At 36.7% G+C, this 20,248-nt stretch overlaps 1 protein-coding gene across 1 annotated transcript in view; it reads right to left on the minus strand.

The window, feature by feature from the left end:
- Positions 1–20,248, minus strand: part of CDH9 (cadherin 9) — a 105,820-nt gene that overhangs the window by 56,230 nt on the left and 29,342 nt on the right. Inside the window, exon 2 of the mRNA XM_087761323.1 lies at positions 17,501–17,816. Within this exon, the coding sequence (XP_087617449.1) occupies positions 17,501–17,731 (231 nt within the window). The 5' untranslated portion in view covers positions 17,732–17,816. The remainder of the gene's footprint in view (positions 1–17,500; positions 17,817–20,248) is intronic.

Below are 20,248 nucleotides of genomic sequence, written 5' to 3' on the forward strand. Positions count from 1 at the left end.
TTCTTTTACAAAGCCATATGCCTATTTACATCAAATTTCTATTCATATATGGTAATTGTACTATGCTATTTATTCTGAAGCTGTGGCACAGAAAAAGACTGAGTTTTCCAAGTCTGCCCAGTATGTATTAAAGCACAAATTGATTTGACCCCAGGAAACGTGACTGTAATTATCACTCTAAGCTTACTCCGAGTAAAGAAGGTTATGCATATAGAGGTGGGAAAGAAGAGAGTACTTGTGAAGGAGGATGGATGAGTACTACCTAAACCAAAATAAATTCATACCAAAATGCAAGAACTGTACTTGAAATAAGAACTTGTAGCATCCCAGCCAACCCTAAAATCTCACAGAAAATTTGTTGAGTGCTAGTGACAGGTAGGATATTAAACAGTCCCCCCACTGTATGATTTCAGACCTTTGTGAGATTTACAGCAGCTAGGATACAGAACAAGCAGCAGGTCAGGCAATATTCTCCTTCATTAGCATTTTAACTAATTAAAAGCTCTAAAGTTATCTTAATAACTGAAGTAGTTCTTCAGTGTGGATTTCAGTAGCAGTATCTGCATTGCTTTAATTTTCTATTTATGTGTGTTTAATCAAAAGTTTTATGTATGTGCTAAATGGCAATGTATTTACCTGACTTGAATTTGTGACATCAGCACAAACTTCTTAATTAAACAACCAAACTCTGTGTGTGATGGTAACCTAAGTGACTGTATATTAAACAAGGCAAATGACATTTACTTTTCTTATCTTCTGTTTCCCAGCATCTGGTTCTTGTGTTCAGCTGTCTATTGTTACAAATTCTCTAGAGAATGATATTGTGAAAAACATTGCTGACATCAGCTGCAGGTGCTGATTTTGGCTTAGTAGGTAAGGGTAAATCTGGTTTTCATTTAGGAAGGGTTCAGCAGAATTCTTAGTAGTCTTTTGGTTCTGCTGATACAAATACAATATGGGCAAATTCATTCCCTCCATGTACATCTCCCCATACCTAGGGGGGAGTCCTAGAAACCAGAGCTGTTTTCTCAAACGCTTCCTTCCCCTGCATACAGTCCTGTGCCCTATATGCTAGGTTGCAGTCAAATCTGGAAAAGTGATTGCATTCTTACTTCTGCACAAAGAATTGGATTTCAGAGCACACAGAATTTGTTTGTTTGTTCTCCTCTCTCTATTCTCCAAATCAACAGCTGGGTTGCAGGTTTTCAGCCTAATGAAAAGAACCAAACTGTTTTTTTATGGTTTGCCATACCCTGTCATTCGGCTGTTCCATAACATGAGATACAGGTTTACAGGAAGTGACTATCGTCATAAGTTATGTCCACAGGTCAGAAATTATCACATCCCAACATCAAACACCGTCACTTTAATCAATCCGTGAAACAGGTGGTAAATCCATCATTATTTTAAAGGCTTCACAATAAGAAAGGGTATTTTTCTTATAGATTTTTCTCTCACCAGAAACTTCTGAGTGAAATCTGTCTGCGTGTGTGGTATCTCTTGCTGTTTCAAAGGCACTCAAAATGCACTGTAGTTCCAAAAGATGCGCACAGAGATTGGCAGGAGTAAAAGCTCTGGCCCTGGAAGCAACATGAGGTTGTCATATGGATGGATTATCCCTTACCCTTCACAGAACTAATTGATCTGGGCTCAGCTCTACACTAATAATCATATAAGAAATATTCTAGTAGGGGAGACCAATAGTTTGTCTAGCCAAGTACATTATCTTAGTAGCAATAGGAGATGCTGGTTTGAGAGAGCATGCAAGTCTGGCCACTGTAATTTTTTCTTCTTTTACACTCCCCATCTTCCTGACCCCAGCATCTACAACTGTCAGATTAGAATAGGAATGTAAGAGGGACCTGTGGGGGATCTTTTTGTTTTGGTTTGGTTTATTTTGTTTTATGAATCTGCTGTCCTTGAACTTGTCTAGTTACCCATTGCCCTAACTTTGGAAAAGTACTGCATTGACTGAAGTTATGCTGAACTGACCAATGTTATACTGTTTTCAGTTGTGGGTCATCCACAATGATCTGAAGAATACGTCAATAACAGGAGTATTTTACTACTTTTAATCACAATTTTATGCATATATGTACATGTATGTATGTATACTTGTAAACTAATGTCTACAGATCAAGACTGAATGGTTTTCAGAAAGTCATACAGCATAATGCAAGAGTAATGAAGTAAGATGTCAAGATGTGAGGCAATATGATCAAAGAGTCTTCTTTGGCCTAAAATATGTAAACAGGCTTCCAGGTTTGAAGCACCAGACAAACAAAACCAGACTGTAGGCCTGCTGACTCAAAGGAAGCAGATCCCAAAATGTGCATTTTTCCTAAGTTGTTCAACTATATGTTGTTTACAGAAATATTCAAAATATTTTAAGTTATTTACTATTCTTAAAACATATTTACTTTTATGTGAATGCATTTCAAACCTAAAAAAGTGATGATTTTGAGGACCATGCTTATTGATTCACAATTGATTCACAATTGATTCACAAAGCACAATAATAAAATATGTGTTTTTCCTACTTTGCAAACTGATAAGCTAAATATTTTGTGGACACTGTACACACCTCACAAGAAGAAATCTGTTCATTCCTCAATACTCATTTCAGAATGTGTATTAATGAATGTGACTCTTGAAATACCTTAAACGTTTGTCTAAAACTAAACTTTCAAATGAACAGTAGTGGAAGGTAGGTAAGGTCATTGCTTGAATTAATGCATCACTAAGGTCCTTTGCTACTGCTTGTTTATTGGTAAAGTTAACCAAACAAAAACGAAAAACTCAGGCTGAAATTAATTTAAACTATTATACTGCTTCTCGATTCTGCAGACTGTATTAGAAATATAAACTGTCATACCAATCGAAGTGTACTCAGTGCGAGTGTACTGCATAGTTATCCATCCCATGCCTTCCTCAGTCTGACTGCAATTCCCCTGCCACGTGCCCGCTCCAAGACATGTAGGTGCATACCCAACTCTTGGTAAAATCTGAGAAGCAGATTCTCAAAGGTAGGTATGTCATATCATAAGGTTTGAAATCAGGACAGGGCATAATAAGCACCAAGCCTTGAATCTGTGTTGTGATAATGTAGCTTCCTAAGTGAATCTATTTCATGAGATTCAACAAGGCTAAGTGCCGGGTTTTGTACTTCGGTCACAACAACCCCATGCAACGCTACAGGCTAGGGGAGGAGTGGCTGGAGAGCTGTCTGGCGGAAAAGGACCTGGGGGTGTTGGTTGACAGCCACGTGAACATGAGCCAGAAGTGTGCTCAGGTGTCCAAGAGGGCCAATGGCATCCTGGGTTGTATCAGGAATAGTGTGGCCAGCAGGACCAAGGAGGTAATAGTGCCCCTGTACTCGGCACTGGTGAGGCCGCACCTCGAATACTGTGTTCAGTTTTGGGCCCCTCACTACAAGAAGGACATCAAGGTGCTGGAGTGTGTCCAAAGAAGGGCAACGAAGTTGGTGAAGGGTCTAGAGCACATGTCTTATGAGGAGTGGCTGAGGGAGCTGGGGTTGTTTAGTGTGGAGAAGAGGAGGCTGAGGGGAGACCTTATTGCTCTCTACAACTACCTGAAAGGAGGTTGTAGCGAGGTGGGTGTCAATCTCTTCTCCCTAGTAACGAGTGATAAAACGAGAGGAAACAGCCTCAAGCTGCACCAGGGAAAGTTTAGGTTTCATATTAGGAAAAACTTCTTCACCGAGAGGGTGGTCAAGCATTAGAACAGGCTGCCCAGGGAAGTGGTTGTGTCTCCATCCCTGGAGGTATTTAAAGAACGGATAGGTAGGGTGCTTGAAGACATGGTATAGATGGACTTGGCAATGATAGGTTAACAGTTGGACTCGATGATCTTAAGGGTCTTTTCCAACCTTGATGATTCTATGATTCCATGATTCTATTTTTTCAAGAAGAGTATGTTGAAAGCTAGTAGTTAGGAAATAAATATTTAGGGTCATTTTTTTTGCTTTTTCTTATTTGTTACTGATTTTATATTTATTGAAATTTGCCTACTTGTATGGTTCTTTTAAATCTTGTTTCAAAATACCATCTTTGGAAGGTCATCACTGTAATGATGACAAAGACAAGGCAGTGGTTGGAATAGTTACCAAAACAACTTAATTATTTTCCTGGCACAACAGAACTTGAGAAGTGTAATGCCATTCAGAGGGGGCCTGAGATGGGATTCAGGTTCCACATAAACTGCAGGCTGATTGTACCTGTCTGATAAAGCATGGAGACTGTGGCTTAGAGGAGAGCCAAGATAAGGCTGCTTAGGGCTTCAAATGAAAACTCCATGAAAGAGAAGTAGTGCCTAGGGAAGCCAAAGCATAGGGCCCAAACCAATCATAAAGCCCTTCAGACCAACAGTGTTGCTTCATCGAGGGTATGTTTAATTTAATAGCTGAATCTGCAAGCTGATCAGATGAAGTGAGATTAATATGGAGATGTTAGACAATGCAGAATTTCTTTCTTTTTTTTTTTTTTTAGATTCTCAGAGCAAATATTAATGAAAAAGAAGCCCAACAGGAAGTACGTAAAGGATGAATTAAAGTAATGTTAATTTAACAGCATAGATATTCAAAGTGTTTGCATCTGGTTAAAGCAGATAAAAATCTGAATGTATCAATGCTAATTTTGTATTAACTTTATGGAAAAAAGAAGATTTTTGGGGGGAACTGGAGTCTTCAGTGCTGAATGTCTGCCTCCTTTGCTGAAATCCATTTTTGTGTAAAAAGTTACTATGTACTTTGAAGAAGAACACGACACAAAAAGTAAAACTGATTGTCTTGCTAATTATCCTATGACTTCACCTGGAGTAAACTCTTGACCATAGTCTTGTTGACCATTTGGAGACAGGTTTTAAGACAGAACTTGAGGTTTTGCTAATATTCAATATGACGGATCTGGAGTGCTTGTTTTTCAAATTATTTTCCCTCTTGATGTGTGCTATCCTTTCTGCCTTGATCTTCTCTTCAAACAGATAACCTTGCCATTATGATGAATTTGTCCCTGTGCAGTCGCTATTCAGTTCTGCGTCTAACTGTTGTCATTGACTGGCTCTGTGACCTCAAATGACTGTTTCAGCAACTCTGCTGCAGTTTTCTGCTCAGAAGAACGGATGTTATGTCATTGCCTGCCTCATCATAGGTACTGTTCATTTAATATAAAATACTTTCATATATTCTGTTGAATGGTACTCACAGAAGTGGAAATTATTATTAATAATCATAGCATCATCATTATAAGGTTTTCTTTATCTTTTTCTCTTTTATCATCATCAAAGAGATCAAAATAAATCTTTTCTTTATCCTGAAGAGAAAACAATGTTTTATGTATATACACACACATATATATATGTGTATTCTCATAGCTTTTTAGAAGCATAAAATGCTTTTGAACTGTGGCTTTTTTGTTATTTCTTTTTCTTTTACACACTTTGAAGTTAGATCAGATTTAGCCACCTGAAATACAAAGACAATTAATTGCAGTACCTCTAAAAGAATGAAAACAGAATGGGTCATTCCTGTTTCCCTCTATTAACAGTATTTCTGAAGGACTAAAGAATTTGTTCTGGGATAGATTCACATTTTGCTCTTCACTTCATGCCTTTCTGCATGTGATTCTAAATCTTTCATATGGAATGGGTGGGAATCACAGTGTGACCTCTTCCACTTCACAATTACTAGTCTGTACAGAGATGAATGTATTTTCATGTTCTGTGAAACTTCAAGGCAGTTAAAAAAAACTTTATTGATTTATTTTGCTTTCTTGCAACAGCCCCAATTCCATTTACTTCAGTGAGAATATATACAGAAATACTTGCTTGCATGACAAAGTACATTCATTTTATTGTCCACACCATTTGTTTATATCTAATTAATACAGGTTTAAAATTAAAGATAAATATACATGGTTATTTCTTTTAGTCGCTTGTGTTACACAGAACATACAGTAACTTTTTCCCTTTTTTTTAAGTGACTGATTTAAAGGATCTTTAGTCTCAACATTTTAAATGCAAATGCTGCAGTGGTAGAGAGACAAGGTAAGCAAATACTTTCTATATTTTGTTCTTCATTTGTTAATTCAGTCCTATCAGTCAGCTACCTGACCAAGTTATATTTGAACATTTAATGCTCTGTTACCTCCTGGTATTTGACAGTGTTTATTCATCACAAATGCTTATTAAAAAGAAAACTATGCTTACTTTCACAACCCCTGTAAGATTGAACTATCAGAAAAACACCATTTTTAAAGCTTGCATCGGTAGTTGCAATATTTTTAACAGTGTCATATAGTAGTGTTAATTCCACTTAAGCTGCAGAGAAGTTGTAACCCAGAACTTTTTTATAAGAACTAAATGTTGTTCTCAATATTTAGAAGCTAAATCTATTTCAGCTCTTAATCAGAAATATGTAGCAACAGCTAAAAGTTCAAGTGGCAAAAATGGCTACAGGTGGTAACAACAATCACAACTTTTAAGTTAGATAAACAGATTTTATGAATGCTTGAGTAGAAGTATAACCATATCCCACTTAATACTTCTGTGTTTGTCATTTTTGTGCATTAGGAAAAGTTAAGACAATCATTTACATCACAAATTCAAGCATTCAAGCACTGTTCACCAGGTAGATAGCTATTAAATATTTAGTTTTGGGTTTTCCTCCTTTTCATAGTATGCCCTGATATTTTATTCAACCCAATACTTCCAAGCCCTGCTCTCAATCAAATAGCTGATTCATGGCTGTTTTCATGATATTCCAGAGCTTTTTTTATAGTATTGTGTGGGAACACTTCATACATAGCCATGTTCTGAGGAAAAGCTTCATTAGGATAAGTGTTGGCAATTACATTTTAAAGACAGAAAAAATAAAGCAAAATGTACATAAAGCAAACGTTCAATCAAATCTTATTAATAATTATTTGCAGCATCACCAATTATTTTTATGGCAGGGTTTGGGCTAAAACTTCATTCTTGTAGCTGAATCAACCATTCTAAAGACCTCTTTGAGATTTTGTTATGAATTCTACAATTTAAACAGAGGGGAATTGATGTCATTTCTCCTTGCGTTCCCTCTATGGAAATGGAGAATACAGAAAAACAATTTCTCTTCAGTTAAGGCTAAAACTCATTTATCAGCCTGATCGTCATTTCCTCACTCCCAATTTGACAAAAATGGTATGATGGCTTCTATCTGAAGTGGGCATGCTCACCCCTGAAATGTGAAGCAAGACAGGGAGGAATTAATAACTTCTGAAATGTTCATGGAGACCAGAATGCTTTCTCACTCTTTTTATTACACTCTGCTGTGTAAAAAGAGAAAAGAGAGATTTCAGCAGAGTTTCTTGACCATAGATTGATAAAAGAGAGAGCAGAAGTGAGTCCTGTGTGTTTGTGTTGCTACAGCAATACATATAGCAGGGATTTGACTGTAGTTATATATTTCTGTAACTGATAAGAGATCACAGGTTCTTCATTTGATTGATACCCAGCATAGTGTTAAATTGACTGATTACATTGGCTAGACTAACATATTTTTCAATTTTTAGAAGGCTGAAATGTGTGATGATTCCTGCAATGGACAGGATTTGATATATCAGACACGTACAGGAAGAAAAGATTTGCAGTTCTTGACAGTTGCTTGTTGACAGCTCCTCTGTTTGTCTTCAAGATGACTATTCATAAACCTTTCTCCGACTGACAAGATGTTGCACAATACCATCCTCTGATACAGTCAAATTGCCCTTTCTAAGTAGTCACATATTGATTTTCTCTGATGGGTTTTGCACCCTTTTTATCACCAGGCTGGCAGTTAGCAGTAAACCACAATATAGTCAAAACACTTCCCCTTTTCAGAATCGCTCCCATAATGTAATCAATGTAATAAACATACAACATCATGAGAAGTATCTTGCGAAATACATTTTCCTCACCCTCACACTTTTTCATGTACAATAAATGATTGCCTGATAACAGATAATGATAGGTCTGCAGATTGCCACTAGTCTAATCTTCTCTTCCCACAGGCTTAAAGCTACAAGGCTGAGAAATACCAGCTTATGAAGTTGTAATAAGAAGCTAGGGCTATTCTACGAATAACAATTACCTATTGCAGCAGATTCCTGAGCCAGCCAGATCTTTGAGGCAGACCTGCTTAGGCCTTTTAGCATAAGGAGCATGCCAAGATCAAGAGGTTTTTAAGCTCAAAAAAGCTAGTTTTTATTAAAATGAAAATTATATTTTAAATGGCAACTGGAAGTTACCACTGGAGACAGGAGAGAACTCCATTCTCCATGCCCACTTTGTCTTTAAATCAGTTTTTTTTTTACTTTAGGCCTCGGTTTTCGTTAGCTTGTCAACACCCTCAATCCCAGCAAACTCCATGGGGGGAAGACCTCCACTGTGCGGGTCCCAGACCCCCATTACTGTTGTCCTGGCCTACCCCATGGGTGCTCTGAGCACACTCAGGAGATCCCCAGGGAAGGGGATCTGTGACTAAGCAAAGAGCAAGCATTGTAGTGAACAATAAACTAGACTCCACATAGTAGCCTTTGCTACTATGTTAGGTATTGAGTGAGCATAATTTTTCCACATGTGAGAGGAGGAGCATGGAGGGAAAAGGGAAAAGAATTGGGGAATTATTATTGTTTTGCCTTTATTGAATTGTCTTATATTGGCTTTGTCTTTAAAAGTAGCTAGGTAATTTTTCAGATGCCTGTATTTATGCTATGGATGAAGTTGCTGAATTCTCAAAAATTATCTTGCAAATTCTCCTTTTTACATTAAGCACAGAGGCTCTATAAAGGCACATAGTTGGCAGTTTTCTGCTTTTTTTTTAACTCGAATATCATTGCACACTGGATGTTCTGTCTTGAGAGAGGAGAGAGAAGGGGAGGGGAAGGGTAAAGGGAAGAAAAAGGAAAAGGGAAGAGTTTGGAATAAACAGTCCGAGTATTTCCTCATTTCTTATGTCTTTGGGTTTATTCTTGGTTTAGTTTTGTTTTTCAGAAGCAGTTTAGCTGATTTAGCATTTGAACTTTAAAAACACACACAGAATCCTTGAAAGCAGAACAGACAGGGACCTAAAGATATAATCTGTGCCATCCTCCTGCCTCCAGGTAGGATCAGTATGGACTTTCTGACATGTGTTTTTTTAGTTTGTCATTAAAACCTCCAGTATCAAGATAATCCTGTCTCTCTGAGTGATCTTTACCTACTACTTCACTGTATTGAATGTATATACCATCAAAAACCTTTTCCTCATGTTGAACGTAAATCAACCTTACCACAATATGAACCCGACTTCTTGTCCTGAACATGACAAGAACTTGAGATTATTTTTTTTAGAAGTCTTTTATGTAGTTGAAGAAACAGAAGCTGTCAGATCTCATGACAGCTGCTGTATCTGTACCAAACAATGCCAACTCATTCATGTCGTTCATGTATTTGAAGCCTCTGATCATAGCAGTTGTTTTCAGAGATGATTCTTTATTTTCTGAAATATGATGTCCAAATTTGATTGCAAAATTCTAGCTTAGGTCTATCAGTGCAATGTAACATACAAGATATTTCATATTTAAACTGTTTATACTTGGGTTATTCATGATGTGATTAAATCTCTTCACTATTTTTGAAACTTCAATTAAAGATGTATTTAGGTTCTCAGAAATGAGCAGCTGTCCTTTCTCCAAAAGAAAACAGTCCTACTGGTTTTGAAAGATGTAGCATTTGTCTTTCACTGTTTTCTTCCCTGGCCCTCCAACCTTCTTTTTAAAAGTAGCGGTCAAATTTTATTGAAAACTTTATTTTTCTCAAAAAATAGTAAAAAACAAATTTTACTTCCAGCAATTTTTCAATAAAGTTTCCGTTGGAAGCTGCCAGAGAATAAGTTATTTTTAAACAAGTAAAACTATGGCTCTTCATTAGTATTTGTAATTAAGTTATGCATGTATCTAGAGACAGGGACTTGTTGTGGCTTTTTTTTTTTAACTTTTTTTTCTTGGTTTGCTTGTTTCCATGTTATTTTTATTTTGGGGATTCATCTGCCTAGAGATATGGCTGCTTGAAACTAGATCGAAAGTTTGTTGGAAAAAGGTGCTAACTGAAGAATCCAATGTAAATGGGATAATTTATTAATTTATTATTTTTTGAATCAAGTGAGTTTTCCATTTCTTATTTTTTAAAAAGTCAGAGTGTTTTTCTTATTTCTTCGATCTTTTCTGTCCTTATGGCCTTTTTTTTTTCCTTTCTGTTTTGATACATCATTATTTCTTCACTATTCATTCAAAGATAAAGAAAAGCTTAGGATCTGAGACAGGAAAGTAAAGACAAAAAGAGGAGAACCTGGAGACCCCACTAATTTTTCTTCCTTTGTTTAGTCTTAAAAAACTGATTTTACTTTAAGAGCAGACATTCTAATGAAAACACATTATTAAATCTTAAAAAACTGTGTTTTAAAAGATGGCTTTGGGTTATAGCACATGCTAGATGGACCATGTTAAGAATGTGACGAAATCTTCCCCCAGTTGAATTACACTTCTAAATGGTTATATGTCAGCAACATGTGATTGCTTATGATTCTGTTGGTTTTTTTGAAACTTATCATACTTCTAAGTCAAAAGATGGCAAAGAAACATGCTGGTTTTAGCAACATTTAGGTGCTGTACTGAATGCAACAGTTTTTCAAATGGGACAAATGGGCTGCATCTATAACAAAGTGGAGGGCACACTTGAAACACTGAAAAGGCAGTGCATCTATATGTTCCCTCATCCTAGGAATAGGTGATTCTTAAACTGACTCTGTGGAGGGAAAATAAAAAATTCTGTAAAGAAATCCTTACAGATTAATTGCATAAATTGATTAAAGGCACAAGTGAAAAAGTAAGTTCTCTCACATACTCTATAGGCAAGATTAAGATAAAATTCATTACATAAATGTCCTGGTTTCAGCTGGGATAGAGTTAATTTTCTTCTTAGTAGCTGGTATAGTGCTGTGTTTTGGATTTAGTAGGAGAATAATGTTGATATCACACTGATGTTTTGGTTGTTGTTGTGTAGTGCTTACACTAGTCAAGGACTTTTCAGCTTCCCATGCTCTGGCAGGTGCACAAGAAGCTGGGAGGGGGCACATCCAGGACAGCTGACCCAGACTGGCCAAAGGGCTATTCCATACCGTATGATGTCATGCTCAACATATAAAGCTGGGGGAAGAAGAAGGAAGGGGGGGGACGTTCGGAGTGATGGTGTTTGTCTTCCCAAGTAACCATTACGTGTGATGGAGCCCTGCTTTCCTGGAGATGGCTGAACACTTGCGTGCCAATGGGAAGTAGTGAATGAATTCCTTGCTTTGCTTTGCTGGTGTGCGTGCCTTTTGCTTTACCTATTAAACTGTCTTTATCTCAACCCATGAGTTTTCTCACTTTTACTCTTCTGATTGTCTCCCCCATCCCACTGGTGGGGGGGAGTGAGCGAGCGGCTGTGTGGTGCTTAGTTGCTGGCTGGGGTTAAACCATGACAATAAAAAAAACAATACTAGGTAATTAATTAAAAAATATTTTTGCAGCAGATGAGAACGTTATGCTTCAGGATGGAGAAACTAAGGTTACTGCAGAGTTTGGCACTGCAATGTTGTCAATAGCCAGCTCAGTGTGTCACCCATTTGGGCCATAAGCTTCTTCCTCCCACGCTGCTCAGAGGCTGAGAATGGCCAAGGCCTCAGCAACGTGGTTGAGAGGGCTTGGATGAACTGGGATAAGACTAATGGAGTAAGGGCTTCACCAATCCCATTTTCTGACTTCTCTGCTGCTTCTCCTATTAAGAGGGAGCCTACTCTGGACTTTAGTGGTGTATCAAAGGCAGCCAGCAAAGTAATGTGAAATAATATTTCCAGGCATTAGTACATTTTCAGTCTATATTTACAAGGAAACACTATTAAATTCCATTAAATAAGAAAAAAAAAAACTCATACAGTATAATGAGGCAATTGAGTGAAGTTTTGTATTAAATAACAGCAAGTCTGGTGAGGCTGGTAATTCAGTGAGACTTCTTGAATTGTTACATGAAGTTCTTTTGGTCTTGTTTCTCTTTTCTTATAAGGCAGACTGCAATACTAGGCAACCTCACTTGTAGATGGCTGAATATTTGTAAGTGCAGATTACAAGAAATGAATGGTTGCATTTGAATATATGTTGTAGCCTGTCCCTCACAAAACAAAACAAAACAAAACAAAATAACCCCCCAATAAAACTCACCCCCTGAATATTTTTCTTTTCACTTTATAATTTTTAATAAGACACACAGGCAACTGTGTGAATCGAACTCACTGGTTAACTGAAGGTAGAACAGATATTTTTCTTCAGTTTGCATCCAATTTAAAGGATGCTTATGACTTGCAAAGCCTAGTTAATTTATTTTTATGGAAGTTATTAAACAGGAGGTTATTCATGGAGCAGCTAATTTTGAGCAGTGTCAGTTCTTTTCTATTTGATTTTGTATTTCCCCCCTTAATATGAAAAAGAAAGGTTGCAGGTAGTGTACAAAAAGTTTTTTGTTGTTGTTTGTTTATTGTTTTTAAATTCTGGAATATGACAGGTGTTTGATTGTACAGTTTATGATTAGTCTAACATCCATTGCATGGAATTTTGCACATTATCTGCCCATCAAGATTAGTAGCCTTTGATTAGCAAAGTGCTTGTTTGATATAGAGAGAGACTAGCTTTCATGTAAAAATGAAATCGAGTGACTTAAAAGGAGGGAAAATCTCTTGTCTCTTGAAATCACTGAAGTATATTGTTGCAAAGCATAAAGGACTGCATTTTCCAAAATGGCTGATGATTTTGATTAGGCCTATTTCTTCCAACCTAGGGATATTTCATAAGGACTGAAGTTAAAGAGGTGGGATATTTGGCATTTTGCATAACTGAAGTGGATATCAGGTAAGTTATTTAGAAACGGAGGTACATAAAATCAGTATTAGCTTGGAAAATAAAACTAATTATCCCTAAAGGACTACTTGGTTAGAGCCTTCTGTGCATTTTATTAGTTTTTTCTTTAATTAATGAACACTATCCCCATCAATATTTTAATACTTCCTAAATTGCATGTCCATTTTTTTAGATTATTATCTCTTTGGATTGTTCGTTTAGGAAGTGAGCAAATTTGGTAGGCTTTGTTTCTCATAGAATGTCAGTATTTCAGATTACATTTCTTAGGTTTTGCATGGGGCTTAAAGTTAGTGGCAGCTGAGAAGTTGGATCTACGGTCCCTCCCTAGTGAAAGAAAAGGAGATCCCAGAAAACAAGGAATGCCACAGTATGATATATAGTCAGGTGTTTTATTTTCTCATCTCCTTCATCTTTCACAAAACATTGCTAGATGTTTCTTTTCCTTTAAAAAGAAACTTCTCTCATACATTTAACTCTGAATGTTATATTTTAACCCATTTTTTCTTTTTCTTTTTTGTGAATCCTTAGTAGGCAGAATGAGTTCTACAGTTCCTCTCACTACATCGTCTGAAAATTCCTCCCACTAATGATCTCATTGAGATATTCAACATTCACACTGGGCAACAGGCATCTTGAAAGAATATAGTCATTTTTATGTTTTAGAAATTTTAATTTTTTTTTTCTTGGCTAAATTTTTAAACAGGACTCTGTGACACTGCTTACCTTACCTGTGTCTGACTGAATATTTCAGCTGAAACTCTCCAGAGCAAAGTTTATCTCCCTATGCATTTTTTATACAACACCTAGCATGACGGAGCAATTGTTTTCTCTAAGCATTTCCTGAATATAATTTAAAAGGATAAGAAATTGGAGGATGTCATAAGCAGTTCTTGCATTGTTGCAGGTACAAGTAATAGGACCTAACAAATTTAAAGACTTCCTGTGCACTTATTTTTTACGCATGCACCAATATATGAGACAAATAGGTCCTCTGAGCTGGGAGAAGGAAAGAAAGATGTGTGATGGATATACTGTAGGTTGTCTGGATTTACCTTGACTCCCATCACATTCACAAGGCATTTGTTCTGGATATATGCCCTGTCCCTGAAGGGTGGTTGGTGATTTAGGTCTGTTAATTGAGTAATTTTCTTACTACAATTGTTCTAGCCATCAAGCCTTTTTTCAGCTGTTGAATGCTAACTTGCTGTGCTCATCAAGCAATATTTTCTATTTCTGCTAAGTGCATTAGGTGCACTTACTGGTCTCCATTTTAGGTCACCTATCATCACTACCACTGTCTTCGTCTAAAAGCTATCTAACTATAATTGGGAACATAAGCTCTGTTCTAGCTGTTCAGAGTCCATTAACACCGTGTTACCCCCATTAGCAGTCTGGGAGCCATACACCAGGTTTGTGTGGAGCTGGGTTTTTCATCTACCTTACAAGTACACCAGACCTCTTTTTTAGTTACTTCTTGTCACAGGGTGAAGCCTACCCACAAGCACCACTCAGATAAATGAGACCAGAATTGCATCTGCCAGTTCTAACTGCTTAGATTACTCCGGTATGTGCAGGAAAGAAACAAAAAATCAGGGATGATGGAGCTGTTAACGACTTTCCATTCTTGGAAGATATTTGGGAAGGAGACCAGAGGGAGAAAGTAACCGCAGTAACAACTGCTATTTGGCCTTAGATATGGGGAAAGAGATCATCCTGGGGCTACTTGGACAGTGAGGCCATTGGCTGCTGACAAATGTAATTTTAAAAAGCGCTACTTAAGATGATAACACCTCAGATGTGTGGGAGAAACTCCTCCCTCCAGGGAGCTCTGACACTGAGCGGGGCCTGAGCCCAAGGCAGAAGTGCCTTCATAGGGGCCAGACTGCCAGCCAGGACTTGGACAGTCCAGCAGTCAAAGCAAGTGTCCAGTTCCCCTGGGTCACTGCTACTGGTCTAAACTGGGCTAGAGGGCTGAGAGGTGGGAGTGAGAGGTGAGTGGATGTTACAGAATAGCTCTCCATCCCAGGTACCCATCCTTCTTAGTAAATAAATTTTATTCTTTTATGTCATACCAGGTGATCTTACCCCACTGCCAATAACAGAATGCACTCCTAACACAATAAAGTATCAACAAAGTAGCATCACAAACAATGACCTAACAGATTAAAATTGTTTGAAAATTGAACTAGGGAGGGAAAACTAATTTTTTAGTATTACGGCTGTGATCTCTTAGAAGTTTATTTCCTGATAAAGTTTCTTAATTCAGTTTATTTAATTTTTAGTACAACATTTATTATTCTACCTCAGTAATCCATTTGCCTGTGCATATCCATATTAAAGAGAGACTGGATAAGAATACTGCTGTGAACTAGTCCCCATGGGTTGGAATAAAAGTGCTCTCTATTCACACATACCAGTTTGCTAATTACCATCACTTTGAGCAGAATACTAAACCTGAGATTTAAGCCTTTCTTAGAATAATATTGTTCAAAAAAGTTGTTGCTTTTTTTTAAGAAAAAGAAATTCCTTAGTTGACTTCTTGTTGTAGCAGCTCCCTCTTGGTGCTGTATGTCACGTGTACCTAGGATAATTTGAACAAACTCAAATGGATTTACTGTGGTTTTATACCACTGAGGACAGAACTATGATCATTTTGTCATGTCATAAACTGTTTTAAAGTTAATGCAACCATATGGAGTTTATCACTTCAATCCAGCTCCATCTCTTTGGAACATGGTGTAGTATTTGCGGTGATTTCCATCTGTTTAGAGAATCAGTAATGCTAACCCCTTCCTCAGGGCCTCTGTACAATATTTTGCAGTGAAATGTGAAAAATCTCAACGTGTTATCTGAGTTGTAAGAAAAGAATCATCTCAGATCCAACTGCTGTACAGCCATTTGTTTTCCTTCCTGGACTTCTTTCTATGGTAATAAGGTCCAATGGCTTTTAATTAGTCTGGAATAAGTGAAGAGTAAGTTTGCATCTGTTGCAATAAACCATGTAGGCATTCCTTGTGTGAAACAGAGATAGTGATGACAGTTTTGATGTAAGCTTAATTTATTTGAGTTTTAGAATGGCATAGATGGTTTGGAGTCCATTCATCTATAACAGTGGAACTGAAACTGGAATCAACCCATGTTTGATACTTACTTCTCCTCTATGGCAGCTTTCTATTTTTACAAAAAAATATTTCTGTGAGTCTAGGCAGAACTTACGGCTATAGAGATCTATATTATCGTGCACCTTATTGAATGCTTTCTGTGCAAGTTTACTCAATACTAAAGGACACTTCTAACCAAATTTTTTTAGAAATCTCTCCATGAGTTAGTTCACTCTTTGTTGAAGATCCCTTTGCCTACAACAAACCTTCCTATTTTATACACTGATAAACAGACCTAGCAATAGGATTATTGGCTCTCATCTTGTTTTTGCTACTGCAAGTCAGAATTAATTTCACTGGAAACAGAATTGTATGGGCATAGCAATGGTATAAATGAGGTCAAAATCATGTTCATATTTACCATGGTTGGCTTCTTTGACATTTGTTTCGTAACAGAGAGAGGTGATTTCCACATTTTCCAGATGATCATGCCTCCCATGACCAGAAATATTAGCAAATGTTCAAAAACATTTTGGGGTCTTTTAATTAAAAAATGTCTCAATATGTTTGGTAGTTAGAAAGTGAGAGAGCTACCTGACAATCCGAGCTAGTGACAGCACTGTAGATGAATGACAGAAGCTGGAATGGACATTTATTAACTTAAACATTTCCTTAATTTGTAAGTCATTCTGGGTGGTTGCTGTGTGTATTCTAGGTCTCTGCCAAGGTTGTTTAGTTATACCAGACCACAAGGTAGATCCATGTATGGTGAGACACCACAAAAGGCTAAAAATCTTGAAATCTTTGAGTTGCATGTTATCAGAAAAGGTAGGACTGCAGAGAGCTGGAATTCAGAGGTGCTATTGTCGGCAATAGCTGATGTTGATACGTCTCAAAGAATGGAAAGTCTCTCAAGCCATTAAGATCTGAGTTTATTGCAGAAATGATGAAAAACAGATTTTTTTTTCTCCTCAAACACTTTATCTATACTTAGAATTGTGTAGAGACAGCAATTTTATTGTTAATAAATAGAATTCTATATTTCATTTGAGGAAGAACACATCCCAGTATACTGGCAAATGCCACAAGGTAGATGAATGAAGGCATGTCATCTCTATTCCCTTATTTAATTTTTATGTTTAACAGTTGAAAACTGGAAATGATTCAGTGATAAAACTTGCATGGGCATATGTGATAAGAAATTGGAACATTTTAGTCTGAACAGTTTCCTATTTTTTTTCACTAAATGACTTCATTTCTCCCACAACTTTGAACAATCATGGAAACCTCAGGTGGTCCATGACGTGCTTTGTTTAACTTAAATGAGAAACTGGGACCATCGCTATATAAAAAGCAAAACAATTGTGGAGAAGGAGGGAAAATACCAAGGGTGTCAGATGCACCATCTATAAAGAATCCTTTAAACACAAGGCTTACCTTGCCCACGTATTGAGTATCTGGACCTGTGTACTCCTCCAGCAAGAAAAATTGATTCCACATCCAACCACGCTTGGTGCGGTGCAGTGTTTTTCCACCATTCTCTGACAATCCTGTTATCCTTTCACTGCGTGAGTGCTTGTTAGTCCTTTTTTGGGATGGCATCATATGAATCGCATGAAACATACAGCTCCAAAGCAAAACTGTCAAGAAGGAATAAGTCCTCATCATTTACAGTGATGCTGTTAGCCTCCACTCCTCTAATAATTCACCAGAACAAATTTTTCAAATGTTATATTCCTCTTGTAAGTAGGACCTAGAGGATGGAGAAAAGTATTTGAGTAAGTTGCAATAATATTTTTTTCCCATGGCCATGGTCTTAGGGAAACAGGAATACCAATAGCCTAGTGATCACGACAATAACCCATGGAAATTACATATAAGCATAAAAATAAAGACCAGTTGTATGTAGGAACATTTTCTTGAGACAACTACATGCAAGAATTTCTCAGAGAGTTTTAAGTTCTTTAATGTCTCCTTCATCTTCTTCTGTTTTACTCTTTTACACTGTATATAGATATTAATTTAAAATACAATCTGAGTAAAATACTTCTTCATTTGAAAACTTTGGCTACCAGCAGCATCCTGACACAATGAAACAGCCCAAATAGTAAGAAACCTTCTAACCTAATCTCTCCCAGCTCTTCTCTTACTATCTGTTCAGAATTGTCTGCAAATCTGAATTTTCTGTTACTTCATGATTAATACAACTCCTTTCTTCCCTTTTGCTAGCCCCCAATTGTCCAGAGGATCCTCTTCTGTTTCTGCACAAAGGAACTCATAATATAAGATGAAATTTAAAATATTATTGATGCTTTCAGCAGATTCCTTATTCAAGAAAGAAAAAATACTTGTTAGAGAAGTTTTGGTTCATAGGTATCCTGCTGGGGTTAATAAAATTCTGCTTTTGGGACAGAATTCTGCATTTGGAATGTTTTGGGTTTTTTGTTTGTTTTTTTTTTTTACCCTCCTGAATGAATGGGAATTTTCATGATATAGAATCTTATTGTTATTATTATTGTTCTGAAATCTGCACTGATGTTTTGTGTAGAAGTTCGTAAACAACATTTAATCAAAACCAAACATTATTTTTGTTTAAACCCATACTCTTTATTTGGCAGTACAACTGAGGTGCCTGATGTCCCAGTGTTTTCCATAACCTGGGTTTCCTGTCAAGCCTGCTTTTGCTTCAGGATATTGTTAGCTGAGCTGTCATTATATATTATAGAAAGCATAGAAAACTAATTGACCAGCAAAAGTGTCATTTGCTTTGCGACTCCTAGTCCATGAACAGTGATAGTAGCAAGAAGCCACAACACCCAGAAATTTTAGAATACTGAAATTTTGAAAGTTTAAAAAACCATACATACCTATCCTATTTTCTCCCACAACCCAACATTACCAGCAGCTACTTTCACTTTGTTTTTCTTTAGGGGAGGGGAAGGGAGTCTTTTTCTGCATAAAAAGATAGAAATTTTTGGAAATAAGATGCTTTTTGTGAAAATTGTTAGTCAGTTGAGAACCAAAACTGTTTAATGGAAAACATTCAGTGAATTGTACTCTAAAGGCCTTAATGTTTAAATTGAGAGAATTTTGCCCTTGTGTGAAGTTTTCCTTAAAATGATGATATTCTGTATGGTCTCAGGATCTTAACTAGCAATCCTGAAGGAGGATCAAAGTCTTAGCAACTTTTTTTAGTAACTTCAAACAGAGTTTTAGCTGAGCAAGAGGTGAAGGCTTGGAATATTTATGACTTTCTAATATAATGTTCAAAACAAAAAAAAAAAAAACAATTTAATAGTTGTCAAAATTTATGCAGAAGATCATGGACATAATGCAGGAAAACTCTTATTTTCTTTTACTTCCTTATTTTAATTGAAGAATCAAAGCACAAAGCAAATTAACTCTATTTGCATAAAATCATGCATGTACATAGATCTTGGCATACATTAGTGGATGTATTTTCTTTGAATGCATGTAGGCATACTAAAATCTTGTTTTCTTCCTTGCAATGCTCAATATGTTCCTGTTGCATGCAGAGGGGCAAAGGGGAACTCTCCTGTGGCTAATTTAACACCAGTAAACTTTGACATTAACTGGAAAACACGTTGCATATGTGATGATCTTGCCTTGTGATTGAAACTTATTGTATACAGATCAAAAGAAAAAAAAAAAACTTCAGCCAATCTTTCATCAATGTCTAAATTTGATGATTCTAATTCCCTGTATAATATAGACTGAAGTAGTTTTTATCACTTAATAAAACTATTTATCAGTGTAGAGCATAAGACATGATCATCCAGATCCTCAAATCCGGCCCACTGCACCATCTGAGGCAGACTGCAGGGCCTCTTCCGATTTTGTAAATTAGATCCTGGTTAAGGTACAGTAGAACAAAAGTAAACAGCAACAGGAGCTATTTTTGAAAATACTGTACTCAAAAGGCAGATTATTAGGTTTGTCCAATGGGTCTGAAGTCTCTTATCTCTTCTTGAGATATGCTTGCTTGGTGTGTCCTCAAATAGTGATTTTTCACAGCTGCATTACAGCGCTTTTTGTTGGACTGTAGTTCAGGAGTTCATTTTACATACATTCTGAATGATAAAGTGTTCAAATATTCATATTGATCAAATTTTGGATTTGATTGCTCTTGTTTTGCATATAAGTGATGTTTTGCTACTTAACTAT

This window comes from Nipponia nippon, unplaced genomic scaffold, assembly GCF_047370975.1.
Source record: "Nipponia nippon isolate SJK-2023a ecotype South Korea unplaced genomic scaffold, ASM4737097v1 scaffold_1, whole genome shotgun sequence".
Classification (NCBI taxonomy): domain Eukaryota; kingdom Metazoa; phylum Chordata; class Aves; order Pelecaniformes; family Threskiornithidae; genus Nipponia; species Nipponia nippon.